This window comes from Amblyomma maculatum, chromosome 7 (assembly GCF_055883805.1).
Source record: "Amblyomma maculatum isolate TAMU_Amacu chromosome 7, ASM5588380v1, whole genome shotgun sequence".
Classification (NCBI taxonomy): Eukaryota; Metazoa; Arthropoda; class Arachnida; order Ixodida; family Ixodidae; genus Amblyomma; species Amblyomma maculatum.
Window position 1 is genome coordinate 117,892,845 of NC_139350.1, and position 22,088 is coordinate 117,914,932.

Below are 22,088 nucleotides of genomic sequence, written 5' to 3' on the forward strand. Positions count from 1 at the left end.
CAGCTCATGTTGTCCGAGCTTGGGCAGCAATATTTCAGGTTTCTCATGTTAAATGCATACAATATTTTACAGAATAAAATCTATAATTTGCCCTCTTGTGTCACTTCGTTCGCTACCCTAAAAAGAAGAGGGCCCGTTAAAATCCCCAACCACAACGTACGGCTCTGGTAATTGTTAAATAAGGTCTTAAGTCACGGACTAAATTTAGGTGTGGTGGTATGTATAAGAACAAACTGTGATTGTTTTGTGGCGGACTATGTAGAATAAAACTGCCTCTAGGTGTATGTTTAACAGTATTTGCCTTGCACGGACGTCGCTTGGTGTTATGATTGCGACGCCTCCTGGGAGTCGGCTGGCCTGCTGTCGCCCTCGTCGGAAGGTTTTGTATTCAGGATATTTGCGTTTTTGGGACGAAGGTTTATTTCCTAAAGGCATAAAGCTATAGGTGCTATTGATTTAAGCTCTGATATCTATATAGTTTCTAAGCAAACCTCTGCAGTTCCAGTGTATTATGTGAGCCATAGTGGCATGTTGGGGAATAATTACTTATTTTCTAGTGGGGGGGGGGGGGGTTACTCTTGGTTTCCCTTTTTTTTTCTAGAGACTGTCATCGCTCCTGCGCCACAGTCGTGGTGGCGCTGTATGTCCTGGTGAGGCCACGGACGGACGATCCTTTGGCTGCCCCCTGCTGGGGGATGCCTTGCGGGCTACCAGTTCGGCGGCTAGCAGTTCCTCATTTGGAAGTGGCAGGGCAGATTTCCTTATTTCTGCGTCGGGCAAGTTGCATGGCATTACCGTTGGCTTAGATGTGGCCTTGGTTGGTGCCTGACTGCACTGTAGTGCTTCGACCCTCTGCGCTACATTTGCATAGTCTGTTTTAGCTGTTAAGACGAAAAGGGTATTCAGTGCTAACCGTTTCCTTGCTTCAGCAAATGATATGTTTTCTTTTGTCTTTATTGTAATGATTTCTTTTTCTTTTTTATGATTGAACAAGATCTAGAGTATGAGGGGTGTTCTCTCTCGCAGTTGGCCCAGTGAGGCACTAGAGCGTCGCAGTTTTCAGCATGGTATTCTTTGGAGGCACATTGAGCGCATGTTTTGCGCCCACGGCAGATTTGCGATCCATGACCGTATCACTGGCAGTTAAAGCATCTTCGTGGGTTTGGCATGTAATCACGTACTTCGACTTTGAGGTACACTACTTCAATTTTGTCTTGAATTCAGCTTGAACTCAAAGTTATTACCAAGTACGTGTTTAGTATAGATCTGCTTGTTGTCCTTTCTAATGGGGATTCATTGGACATTCAGATCAGCGAGTCCATCCAGCATCTCTTTCTCGGTGATGTGGGGAAAGCCAGAGTCGGAAATGACGCCACGAGTGGTGTTTAGAGATCTATGGGGTGTTATGGTCCCCAATGGGCTGAATGTTCGTAGGCTTTCTATATTGAGCTTCATCAGTGAGTTCGAAGAGCAGGTCTCCGCTGGTTAGTTTGTTCAGTTTGTACTTTGTGCCAAAAACTTCGGTATGACATTTTGAAACTAAAAAGGGGGACAAGGTGTGGGCTGGCTTTTGGTCAACTTCGGAGAGGATAAGGTGATACTTTCCAAAGCTTGTCTTTGGTTTAATTTTACAAGGATTCAGGTATACCTTCGGTCCGCCTTTTTCCAAGGCGATCATGATGTTCAGGAGAGGCAGCCATAAAAGTAAGTTTGTTGTTCAGCCAGGGTGGCGGCTACCCACCACGGAGCTCAACGAGGGGACGTAAAAGGAACTTGCAAGGCAGTCCTGCCAACGCCAGCCGTATACCCCGACTACAACCGGATATGGCGTAACGCAGGGTAGTTAGCCACACAAGGTTAACCCTCGCCGCCTGTAAGTAGGAAGAGGCTAAGAAGGTATACAGGAGAAGGCAGGACAGTTGTAAGAAAGAGGATAGGAAACTGAAAGATAAAGAGGAGGACGGGAAACGGCGACTGCCGATTTCCCTCGGGTCGGTCAGCCCTGAGATGCCATCTATTTGTAGCGTGGGCCAAAGTGGTGTGTTGCCTCTGCCGAAGGGCCTATAAGGTCCAAACACTCGGCATCGGCTCAACCACCAGCATCGCCTATCCCCCAAACACGGCGATGCCACGCACGGCTAAGCATGGGTGCTCGGGGTCCATGGTGTCGCACAGTACACACAAACATCTGCTTTAACAGATTCCCCCTGAGGGGCAAAACAGAAATAAGTCTGCAATTGCCCAAGTCATTTCGATCGCTTCCTATGTTTGCTTGTTTGTTTGTTTGTGGGGTTTAACGTCCCAAAGCGACTCAGGCTATGAAAGATCCCGTAGTGGAGGACTCCGGAAATCTCGACCACCTGGGGTTCTTTAACGTGCCTTTAACAAAATAGCGAGGCAGTATGAGGCTTTCGGCAGATGTTGGCTATGGCAGCCGCATGGCCGCAGGTTCCGAAGTTTGGAAGTCTTTCTCGGTGTTCGATAAACAGAATTCAGAGGAAGACGAGAAAAAAAAATTGGCTGGGGACGCTTAGCTTCACTGACATCGCACAGCACACTCCACTTTTCGCCTCCACTGAAAAGCGGCCACCGAGGCCGGGATTCTTTCCAGCAACCTTGGGAGCAGTAGTCAAGCGCCCTAACTGCTGCTCCACCCCGGCGGGGTGATCGCCTCCTTTGTGAATTAGATATTTTTGCTAGTTTTAATTTGTCGGGAAATACTCCAGAGCTTAGAATTAGATTGCATATATAAGTAAGCGGTTCACTAATTATATGGGCAACTAACTTTAAGGGCTCTGATCTCATTGCGTCCTCTCCACAGACACAACTGTTCCTAAAGTTCATCAGTAGGCTTCTTATATCCGATTCCGTAGCGGGGAACAAGACGATCGATTTCGTGATTCTCGGCGCTATGTACGTGCTATAGCCACATCAGCTCAGCGAACTGCCACCTGAAGCTCCCGATTGTAAAAAGTGTTCATTAAATTTATTTGCTAGCGTTTCTCCCGAGGTCAAAAACAAACAAAACACATGAGCCTTTTTTTTCGCTAACAAATATAATGGGGATTTCTCAAGGTGCTCTCCAACTTTTCGAATCACATTTATTGTGATTTATTGTGAAGACAGTATCCAGTTTAGAACATTTATATCGAATAGTTTTTAAACTAAAACTTGCCTGTGGTGCGCGAGATGACTGGCAGCTGCAGGCAAGTGGTTTCCCTGTCTCGAAAGTTTTATTCCTGAACCCTTTGCTAAAGTTAGCTGGGAAATCCTGTAGACTGCTGGAAAGCCAGCACCGTATTCGAATAGGTTAAACTTGGAGAAAATGCGTTCATTTTCCAATTCCATGCCCCGGCTGTCAATCAAAACGTTGCGTGTGAGCTACCAGCCTTGTTAACACCGACTGAAGTTAATTATTGTCGAAAATACCCCAATCATTATCGCACTATACTATACTTTGCACTCGACATTAGGAGGGTGGCAGTTGGAATGCAGCTACCATAGACTGTGTACGAACGACACTCAATTTTTGAGGTGTTCAGAAACTAGTTGTAAATTCAAATACTAAACACATATGCATTCGAAGTGGATGCGAACGCAGTAAATCACAAAACTCGAAAACGTTGTTCACAAGATATTACCAAACATAGTTTTCATGAATACAATAACTAGTTTTTGCCCATTTTCAAAGGGCCAGACAAAAAAAAGTTAATCGAACATGCATATGCGAAAACGAGCTGTTCATCTAACTCTAAGAAATGTTTTAGATCAGCCTTTACCGCTGAACGGGCCTAAAATACACTGCAGTTTTTAAAAAGCCGGCACTACAAATGGTGGGAGTTACTGCACTAGATACGTAGATTAATTACACAATTGTTTTATAACAAACTTACAAAGCACTTGTTCTGAAAGTTGGACATTGAACATACCTTTATCTAAAGCAAAATTGAAGAACTGCTAATAACGTTAGATTGTGATGAAGTAGATATGTTCGATGTCACGATGACAACAAAAAAACTAGTTAACCCTGGAGCACAGCTTTCCCTATACGAGAAGAAAACATCCACCCTTAGATCACTAAGTACGGCATAAAAGGTTAATTTTAAGCACCTAAAGGGGAAAGTGGGTCCATAAAAAAAGGATTTAATTTTAGGGACATAGAAATAACTCAGCAAAAAGGGTAAATAATTAAGAAAGTGGCCGGTCAGCCTGGATAACTATATCAAATTTACCTCACCATAAGATTTCATCGCATGACTTACCACATGTCAAATTATATTCTTACCTTCACTACATAATCCTTGGAGAACAGGTCCACGCACTTCTGTTGAATTTCAGCATACACCCTGGTCTTGAAAGAAAGCAGTAACAAACCATGGATAGAGCACTACTATTCACAACAATGGCAATTATGTTAGTTCTGAGCCACGTCTCCAACTACTGTCCGCAGTTTACATTATGTCCAGGGCAGGCCCTCTTAAAAAGCCTATAACGCAACGCAACCCCCCTCCCCCCCCCCCCTTGTCCCTTATGGCGATGACTGACCACGAGGCCGGTCCTTGCGCGTACATTGCTTCGGGGCTCCCATGCATAATTATTTCGTATTCAGACGCCACCGCGTATAATGGCCTGCGTTTCAATGCGATAGCACAAAAAGCCTCAGCAGCTAAAAAAAAAGTTTGGGATTCAATTTCTGGCCTCAGACATTGCCCGTCATAAACATCGCTGATCAATCGACGGGCCTGTGGCGTCATGGGAACGTAAGCCGTTGCGGAGTGGGCAGGTGCGCTGGCAGTTGACAGGAGCGCCTGTGACGCTGGTCTCGATAGCGGCCTAGAACCAAGCACCAGTGACACCAACTAGAGGAGCGGAACTGCACGCCAAACTTATCGCTGAGGTCAAACATAAGTATGTAATATTTGGTTATACTTTTGAAGATTTTAAATATCCATTAATCGTCCAAAAAATTGGCACCGCCCTTTATGCTGAAAGGTGCACCGCTTTCTTTTAAAAATACGTAATGTTCGCGTTCTTTGACAGCAGCGGCAAGCAGCACTGATGCCATTAACCTCGGTCAGAGTCAGTCGGTGTTTAGCTAGCTGCCGGCTGTGGCCAGCCGACGCACAGCTTAGTTTGGTTTATGCGGTTTAAAGTCCCAAAGCGCCTTAGGCTATGAGAGAGGTCGTAGTGAAGAGGTCCGAAAATTTAGACCACCTATAATTCTTTAAAGGGCACTGACACGCTAAGTAATTCAAAAGAAGAACTGAAACGAAATGATTATCTACTTAGACAGAAAAAGCAAAACGGTAGGCTTGAAGATCAATATGCAGAAGACTAAGGTAAAGTTCAACAACCTCGGGAAGAAACAGCTGTTTACGTTAGGTACCGAAGCTCTGGATGCAGTAGCCGAATATGTCTACTTAGGACATGTAGGAACCGCAGATCCAGACTATGAAAGGGAAATAACAAGGAAAATAATTGAGTGTATTTGGTAAGTACTCGCAGATTATGATTAGCAGCTTACCGGTATCGCTGAAGGGAAAAGTATACTATAGCTCCATCATACCTGTACTCATCTATGAGACTGAAACGTGGAGGCTAACGAAAAGGGTTCCATTTAAGTTCTGCACAATGCAGACGGCTATAGAACAAAAAATGGTACAGGGGTAATGTTAATAGATAGGAAGCGTGCAGAGTGGGTCAGCGATATAACTAAAGTTACATTCTAGGGGGCATTAAGGAGAAGAAATGGGCATGGGCAGGACATGTAGTGCGAAGAAAGGATAACTGACGGTAGCTTAGAGTAACACACTGGATTTCAAGGGAAGGAAAGCGTAGCAGGGGGTGGCAGAAAGTTAGGTGGGCGGATGAGGTTAAGAAGTTCGCAGGGTCAAGGGGATGCAGCTAGCACAGGACCGGGTTAGTTGGAGGCATATGGGAGAGGCCTTCGTTCTGCAGTGGATATAGTCCGGGATTTGATCCCGCATCCTTGGACGCACCACTGCGCCCCCACGGCGGGCAGCCGGCATAAAGCCATGGACAGACGTTTGAGGGATGATTTTCAGAAAAAGAATTTATGCTTGCGTTGTACCGCCAGGGCAAAAGCTGGTATTTCTTACAGCAGTTGGGTCTCGCATCCCCATCGGGCTTTCATGCTTTGGTCGATCTGGTCTGCTTGCCCACGATGAAGTTTATTCTTGAAAACCCGCATAAGGAAAAGTTTCGCATCGGCCTGTAGGTCTAGTCATCTGTGACGGTGAGGTATCAGAGTCGCTTAGGGTGCCTGATTTTGACTGGGTGGGGCCGATGGCAGCAAGAAAGGCGTGAGTTTACGCCTGTGTGGTGTGAGCGCTTTCAGATGACTTTCAAGGTTCTGCAATTAGTATAAAAAAGAATACGCCATTGCGAATTTTGTTCATTTCATAGAACTGGCATTAGCATTGACTGATCTGGTGATGGGCTGGCTGTAGACAAAAATACTGCATAACCATCCTTTGTGCGCATGGTGATGCAACGCCAAATTCAATGCATTATTTAAAGTGTTTTGTCCTGTAATGGGCATTTGAACTGCTCATCTGCTTTATAACTCTGCATATTAGCGAACTTTTGGGAAAACTCTGTACCACAAATTCTTGCAAGTGAACACTGTTTTTAACGTTTGCGCTGCTTACATATCACTCAACAAAAAAAAAACTAAATTTTTTTTTTTCATTGCAGCTTGGCGATACTCTTTTGGAAAGTACCCTTTTATGCAGCCTTACTATCCTAGATCTGAAAAAATAGATTGTAAACCACGTGTCGTTGTCTCTTTCTGCAAAACTCCCTGTTCGGTCACTAGTTTCTTGTGCTTTAGGCACACAGCGATATTCAGTGTGGTCAGTTGTTTTATTAAGACTTTCTAAGGGCTCAGTTATAGCGAGTGCCTTCTGAGGTGTTTGCTGCTCCTACAATCTCATCTGCTTATTCACCCCCGTATCTTCACTTGCTTCCTCATTGTGCTATCCCTTGATTTGATATTTATTTCGTTCTTCGTAGCTTTTAACCAGGCTAAAGAAAGTCATCATCATCATCATCAGCCTGACTATACCCACTGCAGGGCGAAGGCCTCTCCCATATTTCTCCACTTAACCCGGTTCTGTGCTAGCTGCATCCACTTGACCCCTGCGAACTTCTTAACCTCATCCGCCCACCTAACTTTCTGCCGTCCCTTGCTACGCTTTCCTTTCCTTGAAATCCAGTTTGTTACCTAAGCGACCATCGGTTAACCTCTCTTCTCATTACATGTCCTGCCCATGCCCATTTCTTCTTAATTTCCACTAGAATGTCGATAACCTGAGTTATTTCGCTGACCCACTCTGCACGCTTCCTATCTCTTAATGTTACCCCTACCATTTTTCGTTCCATAGCCCTCTGGGTTGTCCTCAACTTACGTAGAACTCTCTTGGTTAGCCTCCACGTTTCAGACCCATACGTGAGTACAGGTAAGATGCAACTGTTATATACTTTCCTCTTTAGCGATACCGGCAAGCTGCTAGTCATAATCTGTGAGTGCTTGCCAAATGCGCTCAATCCCAATCTTATTCTTCTTGTTATTTCCTTTTCATGGTCTGGATGTGCGGTTACTACCTGTCCTAAGTAGACATATTCGCCTACTACTTCCAGTACCTCGCTACCTAATGTAAACTTCTGTTCCTTTCCGAGGCTGTTGAACATTACCTTAGTCTTTGCATATTGATTTTCAAGCCCACCTTTCTACTTTTCCTGTCTAGGTCACCAATCATTATTTGCAGTTCATCCCCCGAGTTGCTTAGCAAGGCAATGCCAGCAGCAAATAGCAGATTACTGAGGTGTTCTCCATCTACCCTTATCCCTAACTGCTCCCATTCCAAGTCTCTGAATACTTCCTCTAAGCAAGCTGTGAATATTATTGGGGAGATCGTATCTCCTTGCCTAACACCTTTCTTTATGGGAATTTTGTTACTTTCTTTATGCAGAACTATGGTTCCTGTGCAGCCACTATATATACCTTCCAGCACTTTCACGTACGGCTCGTCTACCCCCTTACTTCGCAATGCCTGCCTCACCGCCGAGGTTTCAACTGAGTCAAATGCTTTTTCGTAATCAATGAATGCTATGTATAAGGGCTGGTTATATTCCGAGCATTTTTCTATCACCTGATTGATGGTATGGATATGATCGATAGTAGAGTACCGTTTCTGAAAACCTGCTTGATCCTTTTCTTGATTGCAGTCTAAGGTTGTCCTGATTCTATTAGCGATTACCTTAGTAAATACCTTATAGGTAACAGGCAGTAAGCTGATTGGTCTGTAATTTTTAAGGTCCTTAGAGTCCCCTTTATTATGAATGAGGATAATGTTTGCATTCTTCCATGGTTCCGTTACCGTCGATGACACCAGGCACTGCGTATACAGGGTGGCCAGCTTTTCTAACACGATATCCCCTCCGTCCTCCAGCATATCTGTAGTTATCTGATCCTCGCCAGCTGATTTCCCCCTTTTCATAGTTTCTAATGCTTTCTTGACCTCGTCCTTCGTAACTGGTGGAACATCTGACTTTTTTTCCCTACCGTCAATCTCCTTACGGTCCTGACTACTTTGGCTAATGTAGAGATCTGTATAGACCTCCTTGGCTACTTTGACTATCTTGTGCATATTCGTGATGTCGTTGCCCTCCTTGTCCTTATCGCATACATCTGGTGTTTGCCTATGCCCAATTTCTTCTTTACCGCTTTAAGGCTTCCCCCGTTCTTTACAGCATGATCAATTTTCTCCATGTTATACTTCCTTATATCGGCCACCTTGCGCTTATTTATTAGCTTTGATAGCTCGGCCAATTCAATCTGGTCTGTTGGATTGGAAGCTTTCATACTCTGGCGTTTCGTAATCAAATCTTTCGTCTGCTTAGACAGCTTACCGGTATCCTCTAACTATCCTACCGCCTTCTTCTACCGCACATTCAGTAATGATATCTCTGAAATTTTTGTTCATTCCTTCTAGGGCAATGTCGCCCCTCTCGTTTAGAACTGGATATCTATTCTGTAGCAAGATCCTGAACACTTCTGCCCTCCACCTAACCGCTAATTCGTTGATGGGTTTCTTTCTTACTAATTCGTTGCGTTCCCTCTTCAGATCCAGGCTAATCCGGGACCTCACCATCCTGTGGTCACTGCATCCCACTTTCCCGATTACCTCTACATCTTGCGTAATGGCGGGGGTTGAACACATCATGAAGTCGAATTTCATTTTTAGTCTCTCCGTTAGGACGTTTCCATGTCCATTTCCGGTTCTTCCGTTTGCTGAAGAAGGTATTCATGATTCTTAAGTTATTGCGCTCTGCAAACTCAACTAGTAACTCCCCCCTGCTATTCCTAGAACCAATGCCATAGTCACCTACTGCCTGGTCTCCTGCCTGCTTTTTCCCTACCTTGGCATTGAAGTCGCCCATTAGTACAGTATACTGCGTCTTTACTTTTCGCATTGCCGATTCTACATCTTCTTAGAAGCTTTCAACTTCCTGGTCATCATAACTACATGTAGGTGCGTAGGCCTGTACAACCTTCAGTTTATATCGCTTGTTAAGCCTAATAACGATGCCTGCCACCCTCTCATTAATACTATAAAATTCATCTATATTACCGGCTGTATACTTATTGACAAGGAAACCTACTCCTAGTTGTCGCCTCTCTGGTATACCTCGATACCACAGTACATGCCCATCGTTCAGTACAGTATATGCCTCATTCGGCCTCCTAACCTCACTAAGCCCTACGATATCCCATTTCATACCCTCTAGTTCCTCAAGCAGCACTGCTAAACTAGCTTCACTAGCTAGGGTTCTAGCGTTAAACGTTGCCAGGGTCAGTTTCCAATGGCGGCCTGTTCGCTGGAAAGGAAGTCATCTTTCCGTAATTTTTAAAAGACAGCTGTATTCTCAGAGTTAAATGGCCCTAAAAAAAACTAAGAATGGGAATCTGCAATACTATTTTTGAACTTTTGTACTTCTTATTCAAACCTAGCAGCTGCCTTATCATACTCTGCGTGGGTGTATATTTAAAGGTGCACTACACAGAATTTTTAAGGAGTCTTAAATGCTTAACATCGATGTACATGGTGCGAGCATTCTTATCAAATTTTTACCACTGCCCTGTGCGATGGTTTTTGCTGCTAGACTCCTAAAAAATGTCCTAGCTCCTGCCCTTTCTTTACCTATCGCAGAGAGGAGTCACCCAACGAGCGAAATTCCTTTCAAGCAATGTCGTGGTGGCTCGCCGCTCTGCCATCGGCGGAGAATACGTATGCGTTGCAATCTTGCGAGCGAAGGGTGCTCACATCAAGCTTGCTGTTTTGGTGACGCGCTCTCTGAACGACGAATAAGTAGGGGTTCTACAAAACCTTATTTGTTGGACGGTCAAAAACCATTATAAAAATTATTTTGAGTGTCTTGCCGGATTACAAGACTCGTTGGCCATAGCGAAGTGACGAGTTTCAATCTCGCAAAAGCAAAGAATTAATGTGTATCTTTATTCCCGTAGGTCTGATTTACAATACGTTCCTTGCGACTAAAATGTTTATTCATGGAAACACAGGAGCTAAACTGCAGGCGAAAACAAAATTTTGTAAGAAACTCTGTAGTGCACTTTTAACTTGTCTCTACCGCTAGTTCAGCCACACCTCTTAAAGGGGTCAGAATTCTATGCAGGCCATGTTCTAGTTTCCAGATTATACGGGGCTAGAAAGAAAACGTTTCAGGTGGCAAAAACAAATTTCAGTGGTGCATACAATTACTGTGTAACGTTGTTTGAGACTGTGCTCGTCCGCAGGCTTGGCCCTGAACGTTTAATTCCATGCTCTGAATAAACACGCACTCATCGAGTTTTTAGACTATCAATCAATTGTCAATGCATAATCGGCAGCTGAGCGCCTTTTCGCTTTTATTTATGGCGAATTTGTGAAATGTGGTTAAGCATACAACAAATTAAACCTTATACGTCACTCTAAGCAATTAAGTTGAAGCTTTATTGTAGCGGATGACGTAGTGCGCTGGTCGTTATCTATATTGCAACGTGTACATTAGCCTAAAAAGTACAAAATGACCTTTTTAATTTGCATGGTCATCCCGAATGTGCTCGGAATAATATCTCGTGCTAGACCCTTCGTCGCTAGGATGCGCCCCCAGTAAGCATTCAATGCGCGAAATATCGAACAGTATACCGGAGCCTCTTTGCAAGTTCGTTCGTATATTCGCTGCGATGCAGCAGGATTTCTGAAAAGCGGAAGCTCGTGCCAACGGGCAAGATATTTGCATCATCCTCACACCCTGACTGCGCCTACCTACTATATGATAAAGGCTCCTCCGATATTCCCCACATTAACCCAGACCTCCTCCACCCGCGATCGCCTAATTTTGAAAACTAAATTTCGCACTTCAGGAGAACAAGCTCCACAGATAGTTGGTGTTGCATAATGTGAACATGTCAGCGCAATATACGGACGAAAGACAGAATTGAGGACACATAAGACGGTCACTAGCACTCGTGACCGTCCTACGTATCCTCTCTTTTGTTCTTTCTCTGTATTTTGCGCAGACTTCCTCACATTGTGAATTTCGCATGCAAACTTAACTTCCAGCCTTCTCTAGAAATGCATTTCGCTGCACTTCGCGACCGCCGTTTTTGTAGCGAAAGCTATACTGGTCGAGTTTCGTGTGGCGGGAGACACAGAGACGTTGCCTAGCAACCACCGCAGCTGGAGGAGCAGCTAGACCACGCGCCATCTAGAAATCAAGAAGCAACCAGAAGAAGATGTGTCGTCTTTAATGCAACAACAACATAGCTAGACATAGTGAGTAGCGCATCATAATTCTTCTCTAGCGTGAGGATAATAGTAGGGATGATAGGCTAGTCAGCGACGTATTTCGGGCGAGCGTGTACTCAGCATTGGACAGGACTGTATTGGACTATTTTTAATTGGAATTGATTGGATTGGACTCGATTGGATTAGACAGGAATAGTTAGATTGTATTTCACTTGAATGAACTGTACTTGATTAAACTGGATTGGTTTGGATTGAATTAGATTAGACTGGATTGGATTTGATTACACTAATTGGATGGAATTAGATTGGATTGGAGCGGAGTAGGCAGCCCAGCGCCAGACATGCATGCTTTCGGCCCCTATCCTAGCCTAGCATAGCTGAGGCACGGCCAATTTTGGAGCGAAGCTCCACTTCTTGTATGCAAAGCTGAAGGTCTGCTCCTTACGCACTCCCCCCATATGATTTTCAACGCGGAAACATTACTTGTATTATATCGAGGAAAGGCGGAGGCCTCGTTTGTTGATGCTCGCGCGATGGTTAATAAAAGTCTAAGCGGCGGCAAGAAGAATGCCGTCAAAGCTCTCCATGGCGCACACACCAACCCCTGAATCCACGGTGCATTCAGACCCATCCGCAACTGAAGTCACCGCAACTTCTGTACAAGTCGTTCATTTTCATATACTTGCCACGGCCCGACATCTTTCTGGAGTCAGTTTTGCCGACATTCGTGTCAAAGTTTTGCTGCACCCATTTATTATCCAGCATTCCGAGTGAGGTCATACGATTTCTTGCTACATACAGCATACATGATTGGTTTGGATTCTGGAGTTTAAAGGGACATTGCAGTGGTTTTAAAATGTACCAATACTATAGGCTTTTGAAGTAGATTATTTGTTGATCATGCCTGTGAAGTTATATTTTCCATTATGCATAAAACATCTGCGCTGTCGTCGACTGAAAGCGCGCAATTCAAATTTCCCGCGCCCCGCGCGACTGCTACAGAGGAGGAAAGCGGAGGGAGAAACCTCGCTTCTTCGTCCATCGTGACGTCCCCGTGAGGAGCCGGAGGCATTCTGAGCCAACAAAGGGGGTTTTCGGCGTGCGCTGTTCCTCGTTTTGCGTGCTTTGCGGACGAACAAAACACGTTAACTTAGTGTTGAGCATCTGATACAACACAGCTCTAAATGTGTTCGGATGCACGAACAGCTGTGGACGCGACGATGTAACCTTCCATTGTATGAAAAGCTCGCGGCGCAATGCGGCGTTGCTGAGAAGAGAGATAAATTTAAGCCAACCAAAGGAAATATTCTACTCAAGCATTTTCGTAACTGTGGCTACATGCAGTTTGTTCCTAATGCGATTTCTATAGGACTTTGACAAAAAGGCATGGCTGAACCATGAAGCGGTTCCTTCTGTTTCCTTGTACAAAACAGTCCGGAGAGTCATCTGCGATCCGTTTATGGACTGCAATTTCATGATGGGACGGTCATACAGCATCGGCGCATGGTTGTATTCGCGTGTCTCGGTTTTCTTTTGTGCAAGAACTTTGCGCAACGGCTTCTGTTCCAAACATGGACAGCTCATCAGTAGCACGCACTGATGCTTTTTGCGAACTAGAAGATGAGTAAGAAGAGCCCACTGCTGTGTCGAAGCTAGGTTGTGATGACGGCGAGACCTTTTCCAGCACGGCACGTGCCTGATATGTTCGCGGAACCCTTACGGGAGCATTATTAGAAGACAAAGAGTGTACCGCTCAGCTGGGTATAGGCGCATTTAGGTAAGGAGCGCAAAGAGCGAGGTTTACTTCGGTGCGTCCAAACAATCAATCATCGAAGTTCTTCATACATGGCCTTGCGATCTTGCACCCGTTGCTGCCTCATCATTTTACACAGTCCTGTCTTGTTTGGGGATGCACATTAAGTTGGAGATGAAAACGACGAAGCTCTTGTAAGAAAACACATTTCGGAACACGGTTTTCTCACGAAGGTATGGGTGCGGAGAAGCTATAGCTTGGCTATCAACTTACGTCAGCCGTCAATTCACTAAAAATGTATTGTGACAGTACGATAAAAAGAAAAGTCTTTCAACGTGTGCTAAATGACGTATGGTATTGTGACTGGCCATAGGAAAGGAGGATGGCAAATGTTATGGGGGAAACAGAAAGATACAAGGTTCTCAATGCGGATTTTCAGAAAATAGCAAGGAGAGATAAGAATGCCTTCCTGAACATACAGTGCCAAGCAGTTGAGGACAACAGCCAATTAAGGAACTCAAGAGCTCTGTATAAGACAATCAAAGATATCAAAGGAAACTTCTGTGCTAAGCTGGGCGTGATAAAGGACAAACAAGGCAAGGACCTCACTGAAGCCTCAGAGATACAGAAGAGGTGGCAGGAATACACAGGACTGTACAAGAAGGACCCGAATGTGCAAACACAACTTAAGACGGTTGTGATTACTGATCTCGAGCCGGGCATCCTGAAGAGTGAAGTTGAATGGGCCTTAGCCAGCCTTGCTAAGAACAAAGCTAGCGGAATTGATGGCATTCCAGCTGAGTTGCTTCAAAACCTCAACCATGACGCTGTTAACATTCTGCATACATTATGTCAGAAGATTTGGACAACCCTGCAGTGGCCACAGGATTGGAGGAGGTCAGTTTACATCCCCATTCCAAAGAAAGGCAGTGCCAAATATTGTTCCAACTACCGCACGATCGCGCTTGTTTCGCATGCTAGCAAGGTGATGTTGAAAATCCTCCAAGGTAGGCTGCAGCAGTATGTGGATCGGGAGCTTCCGGACGTGCAAGCTGGGTTTCGCAAGGGCAGAGGAACTAGAGACCAAATTGCCAACCTTCGCTGGATCATGGAAAAAGCAAGAGAGTTCCAGAAACCCATCTACTTCTGCTTTATTGATTATGCGAAAGCGTTTGACTGTGTAGATCACAGCAGATTGTGGCAAGCTCTCCAAGAGATGGGAGTTCCAATTCACCTCATCTGTCTCCTCAGCAACCTGTATGAAGGGCAAGAGGCCACAGTCAGAACTGGGCATGGTCTTACTGATTGGTTTCCGATTGAGAAAGGAGTGAGGCAAGGCTGCATACTATCGCCCTGCCTATTTAACCTATATGCAGAGTGCATCATGAGGAAGGCCGGTCTGGACGAGTCTTCAGCTGGAGTGAAGATTGCTGGAAAACGTATCAACAACCTTAGATATACGGATGATACCACTTTAATGGCAGAAAGTGAAGTGGAACTCAAGAGACTTCTGATGCACGTACAAGAAGAGAGTGAGAAGTTTGGGCTTAAGCTGAACATTAAAAAGACAAAGATCATGGCGTCTTGCCCTATCAAGTCCTGGAGCATCAAGGGACAAGAAGTGGAAGCGGTGACAGATTTTCTCTTCTTTGGCTCCAAGATAACCTCGGAAGGAGACTGCAGCCATGAAATTAGTAGACGCCTGCTTCTGGGAAAGAGAGCAATGGTTAGCCTTGACCGCCTAGTAAAGAGCAGAGACATTAGTCTGCCAACCAAGATCCGTATAACTCGTGCTATGGTCTTTCCAGTTGTGATGTATGGATTCGAGAGTTGGACTGTGAAAAAGGCTGACCGCCGAAGAATTGACGCGTTTGAATTGTGGTGCTGGCGAAGACTCTCGAGATTTCCTTGGACTGCCAGAAGATCAAATCAGTCGATGTTGTCGACCATAAACCCTGACTGCTCATTGGAGGGTCAAATTCTAAAGTTAAAGCTCAGCTACTTTGGTCATCTGATGAGAAGAGAGGAGTCGCTGGAGAAAGATTTGATGTTGGGAAAGGTTGAGGGTCGCCGGAGAAGGGGCAGGCAGGGAACGCGATGGTTAGATGGCATCCTCGAGGCACTGCAGATGAAGTTATGTGATGTTAGGAAGATAGTGAGAGACCGGAAAGCGTGGCGTGACATGGTCCATAGGGTCACGAAGAGTCGGACACGACTGAACGACTGAACTGAACTGAAATGACGTATGACTCAAGCAGCAATTCTGCGCCCATTTGACTTGGTCTCCAGCACAATTGCCCCGTCAATGCCTCGTATGCATTGCAGAGCACCGCCACCGCGCTTTGCTTATTGCTCATTTTCCTGGGGGCAGCTGTGTACTGCTTCACCCTTTCTATAAAATTCTTCGCTTCCGCAAGGTACTACGACTGGCATTCAAAGCAGGATTTCGTACACCAAGTTTTGGGTTAATGCAGAGGCCTGAGACGGAGATAGTCGGCTAGGGCATTGTTCGCTGCCCTTCCTTCCCAGGAATATGCGGGCCGAGGTTTCGCTGAGTGCCATGTAATTTCTGCTAATGACACACACTACTTTTCAAACTGGCTCACTGTAACCAAAGCAAGTTTTCATGCCAAATCTACACTCCCCACAACGGAAATGCTGCATCGTTTGTGGACGTATCTGGTAGGGATGCATGCGGTAAAAATCCCGATTGTCATTCGTGTGTAAATGGCATGCCATAATGACATTCACAAAGCCGCAGAGAGCTGCTATCAACACAGCGCAGTGAATGAGCCGCGTCGGCAGCTTCCCCGGTCCTCAGAATGTCGTCACGCGGCGTCTAGCCAATCACGGGCGGCGGCGCGACTCGCGGTGAGCCCCGTTGCGCGGGCTGCGTATTTCTGCTGAAAAAAGGCTATTTCTGCTTTATTCTACCTAATTTCAATATGATATTCGCGTTCGCAGCATGAAAAACTATGGCTTTCTGCTGAAAGCCCAACTTTTGCAAAAAGTGCTGCATTGTCTCTTTAATGTCTCGAAGCGACTAAGGCTATGAGAGATGGCGCTGTGGAGGACTGAAAATTTCGACCACCTGGAGTTCTTTAGCCTGCACTGACATCGCACTGCACACGGCGGGCGCCTTGCTTTTCGCCTCAGTCGAAAACAGGAGGCCAGTGTTCGGTCCCGCATCCTCGGGTTCAGCAGTCTATTGCCCTAACCACTGCGGAGTACAGAATACACGTGCTAGTCAAGTTGGAGGTTAACTCGCGAAGATTCTAAGCGACTGCGCCTTCACTTCTGATCGTATGCTTTAAAAACGAGGTTTCGGTGAATGCGGCTTCGCTGCGTTGTTCTCCGTTTCCTTTTAATCCTTTTCGTTAGCCTCCGTGTTTCTGCCACCTGGACACTGATGCAAGATGCAGTAACTATTTACTTGTTTTATCTAGGGACAATAGTAGCCTGGCATTCATGGCCTGAGAATAATTGCCAAATGCGCTCCATACTGTTCTATTTCTTCTAGTCAGTTCTCTCTGGGCATCCCGTTCTTCGCTCATTGCCTGCCCTATGCAAATGTATTTCTGCTGCTTCCATAGCTTTGGTATATGTCTTGAACTGCTGCTTCTTGTCGATATTTAGAAAAGTATTTCTTTACTACATATTAATTTCAAGCTGGCTGTTCTGCTTCACCTGACTAGATTACCGATCATTATTTTCGCTTAGTATCTCGACTTGCTTTGCAAGCCGATATCATCGGCGAAATACATAACTTCCACTTTATTCATTAAGTCCGATACCAAATCGTTCCCAGTTCAGGTGCGTGAATACCTCCTGTAAACGCGCAGCGAATAGCAATGGGAAAGTCGTACCGCCCTCCCTGACATGCTTCTTTATTGGAATTTTATTCCTTTCCGTAGAGCAGAAGGTTGGGGGGGGGGGGGGGGCTATAGGTATCTTTTTCGTATTTTTATATATGGCTCTTGTGTGAAGCCTGCGTGGATGCGAGGGTTCAGAACAAGTCAAATGCTTACGCGTGATCTAGGAAGGCTACATGTGGGAATGCCTATATTCAGTGCATTTCTCGATCACCAGTTCTTTTTTTCTTTTTTTTGCTTGATTGAAGTGAATGTCGTCGTGATTCTAGTAGCGGCAGCCTTATTTTTCTTGCAAGCAATGCACTTAACTCATAAGTACAATTTTTGAAGTCATGTCTACCTTTTTAGGAATTAGGACTGCGTAGCGATCTTTCAAAGTTACGGTACAGTCGAAGTCATGGGGCACTGCGTAATTTCTCTGAACGTCTCTCCATCGTCCTCCAAAAGGCCTGCTGTTATCTGCTCAACTATACCTGCATTCTGATTTACCTACCGGTTCAATCGAATGCTTTTCGTGAAGCACAGGCTCTGGAAGACAAAAAACTAGGCGGATGCCTAAGCTTCGCCAATAAGGGCGTGACGCAATAGCTTTGATAGGTTGCTTCAGCAGCCTGTCTCTCATCGCGCAAATAGCAGCGGCGCGCGCAAATTAAGCGTTGATGTAGCGTGATACATCATGACACTTTCGCGCGCATGTGGTACATACGTCACGTTATCAGCGCTAGCGCGGGAAACTTTCCACCCTGGTGATGTCCCACGGGAGAGGGGAGGTCACGGAGCTCCTAAAGACCACATGGGACGTCACGGAACCGCCCAAGGCGCTAGGAAACGTTTCGCTTCCCATGATACAACGAGAGTCCAATGACGTTGTATGATGTATAATGACTAGTCATCTAGTGAACCATTAATTACTCTATTCCACCAATCAGCCCACTCGATACATACACATCTCATGACGACATCGAAATTATTGTGAGCTAAGGAAGCACAAACCTGAGTGAAGCCGATATACACTTGCCTCCATTTGATTACTATAAACTGTAATTAGCATGTGTTTGGATTCCACTGTTCTCTTCAGTACATCACGAAACTGCACGTCCACGCATACACACTGCTAGCAGAATAATGGTATTCACTTTTATTGGAATTACGTTATCAGTTATTGTTGCTATATTGCACTACACTAAGTAATTAGCACATCTCTGCAAATCACTGAGGTCGATCATCAGCTCATTCCTAAATTGCACGTTCACGTACGTTCCTGGTTGGATGTATTCCGGAGACTGGCAGGTCCAGTTCGCTATATTACCAAGATTCAATTAATCAAAAACCGCACAAACAATACCCATACTCCTCCCTTTTTGTACTACAACAAAAAACCATGAATACGTAGCCTAGTCGATAGCGCATCTACACCGCAGTAAAAGGGTAGGCAAAATCAAACAGTTTGCAATGCTAGGCATTTTAGGTAAAACGGCAGTTTGAGAGAATTGGTTATGCATTTCTTATAAAACAGTGCATGAACAAGGCACTAAGAAGAGGGGACTAAGAGGTGTGTGTGTTTTTTCCCTGTTCTTGGTCCTATCTCCATGCGCTGTTATAAGAGCCTTTTCAAACATGCACCGATCTGTAATACATGTTACAAGTCACCTTTTCAATTAATTCCAAACAGAACACTGGCACGTGAAGTCTCGCAGAACTTCGCGACACGACTTCGGATATATGGCGGCGAGAAAATAGATGGTTTTAAGCTACACGAGACCATTAAAAGCTATCGCGTGAAAGTACGCAGAGAATTTCTACGGCTTTAAAAGTTATGTATCGCTTGCAATAAGGTGCCCACAGCGCGACGGAGCTGACGTGAAAGCAAGGATGTAAAAATTGTGTAATGTAGGGAAGTTCGATTAGCCTTACCTCCTTCGGTGGATTCACAATGAAATATAGAAGAAATGTTTGAATTGCCCATGTCACTCATAATGTACAGCCGTCCTTATTTTTAACAATATAGAGCAAGAGTCGACCAAACCACTGCCCCTTGTTACGTTCGGGTTTGCGCGCCCCTCGGTGGCGTTGGCCTTGCGGCTCCGTGGACGGCGGACGGCATAAAAGGTGCCAGCAAAGACGAGGCGTCTTTTAACGAAACAACCTTTACTGTAACATCAGGAAGAAACGGGCAGTGAAGCTGACCCGGAGAGATTACAGACACTCTCACACAGCTGGTGTGTAGCGTCGCGCCAACGGCGCGTCAAAGTAGTCTCTATCTCAGAGGAGTAGGCCGCTGCTTTTTATAGTTTTTCCAGTTCACAGGGGAAGGGTAAACCCTCACAGGAAAGGGAGAGCCAAACATGTTGGTTCACGACGAATGACTCAATCGCAGGTGTTCCGACCTCATCTCCTCCACCTCCTGCAGACAGGAGAGGGCAACGCCCTCACTCACGAGCTCCAGGCTTGGCCGGCGTTTGCCCACACACACGCACGCACACACATTTGGCGCGTGGCAGGAACACGTCGAGTCTTGCCCGCGGGAGGAAGCGTTGCGCGGCCGATGAACGGCGTCGAAATGGCCGATCCGCTCGCGGTTCTGCCTGTTGCTGTGCGGTGGCCGCGTCAGCTGTCCCACTTCTCGGTGGAGAAACGTAACAGACTGCCCCGCCGGGGAAGGGAGATCCCGAAGGGCAGGGGGACTGCATCCGCTGTCCGGAGGGATCGGGATGTTGCTGCTAGCCGGGGTCGTCGTACTCAGCTTCTCTTGAGCTCAAACAGCCTGAAGAAGTCCTTGGCAAGTTCGGTTTCCAAGGCACTCTGCAACTTGTCTTCAGGAGAGATTTCTGACAACCCACAACGTCACAACCACGCTAAGCACTCAACCGCTCAGCCAGCAAGCACGGCACAAACTTCACTAAGTTCTGCCAGACTATTTCCCTCTTATGCCCCTATCTACATTAAAGGGCAGCTCAGCAGCACTTGGAACGCGTCCACCAATTTGAAAATCGCGCTTTCAAAAACACCATTCTCAAACAAAAATAATACAATACAATATGTTCAAAATCCTATGTCAGGAAGAAAAACACCAAGAAGTGAAAACTGAGGCTTCTTCTCACGTTATAGGCTTCGACTTAAGCCATCGGCATTTCTGTTGAGATCACCTTTTTCACTAAAGCTTCGGCTGTCCGTTTCCCGGAACAACCGTACCTTCCTGTTTCTGTACCAAGAAACAGACGAGCACGAGTCACTCGCTTTTCTAAACAACCTATCCCTCTCTTTACGCTTGGCGCACCAGTCACGCATTTTCTGGGCACGGGCGCATTTCTGCCTTTGGGATAGTCGCTTTCTTTTTCGCGATAGCTTCAGCTTGTTCCATTCTTTCTCGCGCCTGCCTTTCCGCTTTTTTCTGCGGCAGCACTGGAACACAGGCGTTTTGCTTTCTTTTCGCAATCGTTTGAGTGTCCTCTCCTTACGATGGCAGCATTCTTTATCGCGCCTGCCCTTTCGCGTTTTTCGTCGGCAGCACAGGAATACTAGCCTTCTGCTTTCTTTCTCCAATCGTTTGCCCTCCTTACGATGGCAGCATTCTTTCTCGCGTCTGCCTTTCCGCGTTTTTCGGTGGCAGCACTTGAATACTCTAGTTCCACTTTCTTTCGGCGCGAGCTCTGGCAAGCTAGCGGTAACCGGAGCTAGTAGGACACCGGTGTCGTCGAAGCGGTCAAAGTGCGGCGCCGCGTCTGCATCGCGGCCAGCAGCGCATGACTCACCTTCAGACAAGTCCGAACAACAACCGCTCATGCCAGCCCTCAAGCTAGGCAGTTCCTCTGGCGGCGCCGCGGCTGCATCGCATGACTCACTTTCAGTCAAATCCGAACAACCGCTTATGCCAGCCCTCAAGCTAGGCATTTCCTCTGGCTCGCCACTCACGTTACACGGGTCCTCCGATGAGCCGCATTGCTCAGCGCTAACCGGTGCACGATCAAGCTCATTCGACAGCTGGGGCGCTTCGGATTGCGTGAGAGCCATATGTGCCACGTCCGCGTTCGCACCGGAGTTGCTTTCGCGAATACAACCTAGCGTGGTATTGGGGCACGAACGATTCTGACTTTGCTCTGGTCGTTCACTGTCGCCTTCGCAAGTCTCGCTCTCTACAGCGGACGCGCGCTCCTCGTCGGTCTGCCCTGGCTGATCACAACTCGCGGGCTGCGCAGTTTCGCTGATCGGCACTTCGTTTTTCTGCGTGCCCTGCTCTACGACACCGCTGATTTCGGAAACTGAAAGTTTCTCCTCTCCTAGCTCATTTTCATCTCCGTCGCGCTCTACACAAGCTTCTGCTTTCGACTCGAGAGACGGTTCAGTTACTACCAGTTCCCCACACTCATTTGACGGAACTGTATCTCCTACAGCTACTTGGGTCGGCATGCAGTTCACCTCGCTTAGCGGCGTCACTTCGGACTTCTCGCCGATTAAGCCTGTGCTAACCGTCTCAGCTAGTGGCTCGACCAAGGTAACAGGATACTCTTCTGTTCGAGGCTCGGTCGGCTCGCTACTGCGGTCACATTGCTCGGCCGCTTCCCCAAGCTGTTTCTCACACTCCGGTGCAAGTTCGATTTGCTCCGGAACTTCCGCACTGTCTAGCCATTC

At 46.2% G+C, this 22,088-nt stretch overlaps 1 protein-coding gene across 2 annotated transcripts in view; it reads right to left on the reverse strand.

Moving 5' to 3' along the window:
* Positions 1 to 22,088, reverse strand: part of LOC146184533 (phosphatidylinositol-3,5-bisphosphate 3-phosphatase MTMR14-like) — a 108,771-nt gene that overhangs the window by 80,910 nt on the left and 5,773 nt on the right. For both annotated transcript variants that reach the window (XM_084609416.1, XM_084609415.1), the window contains exon 2: positions 4,286 to 4,351. In XM_084609416.1, the coding sequence (XP_084465542.1) occupies positions 4,286 to 4,351 (66 nt within the window). The remainder of the gene's footprint in view (positions 1 to 4,285; positions 4,352 to 22,088) is intronic.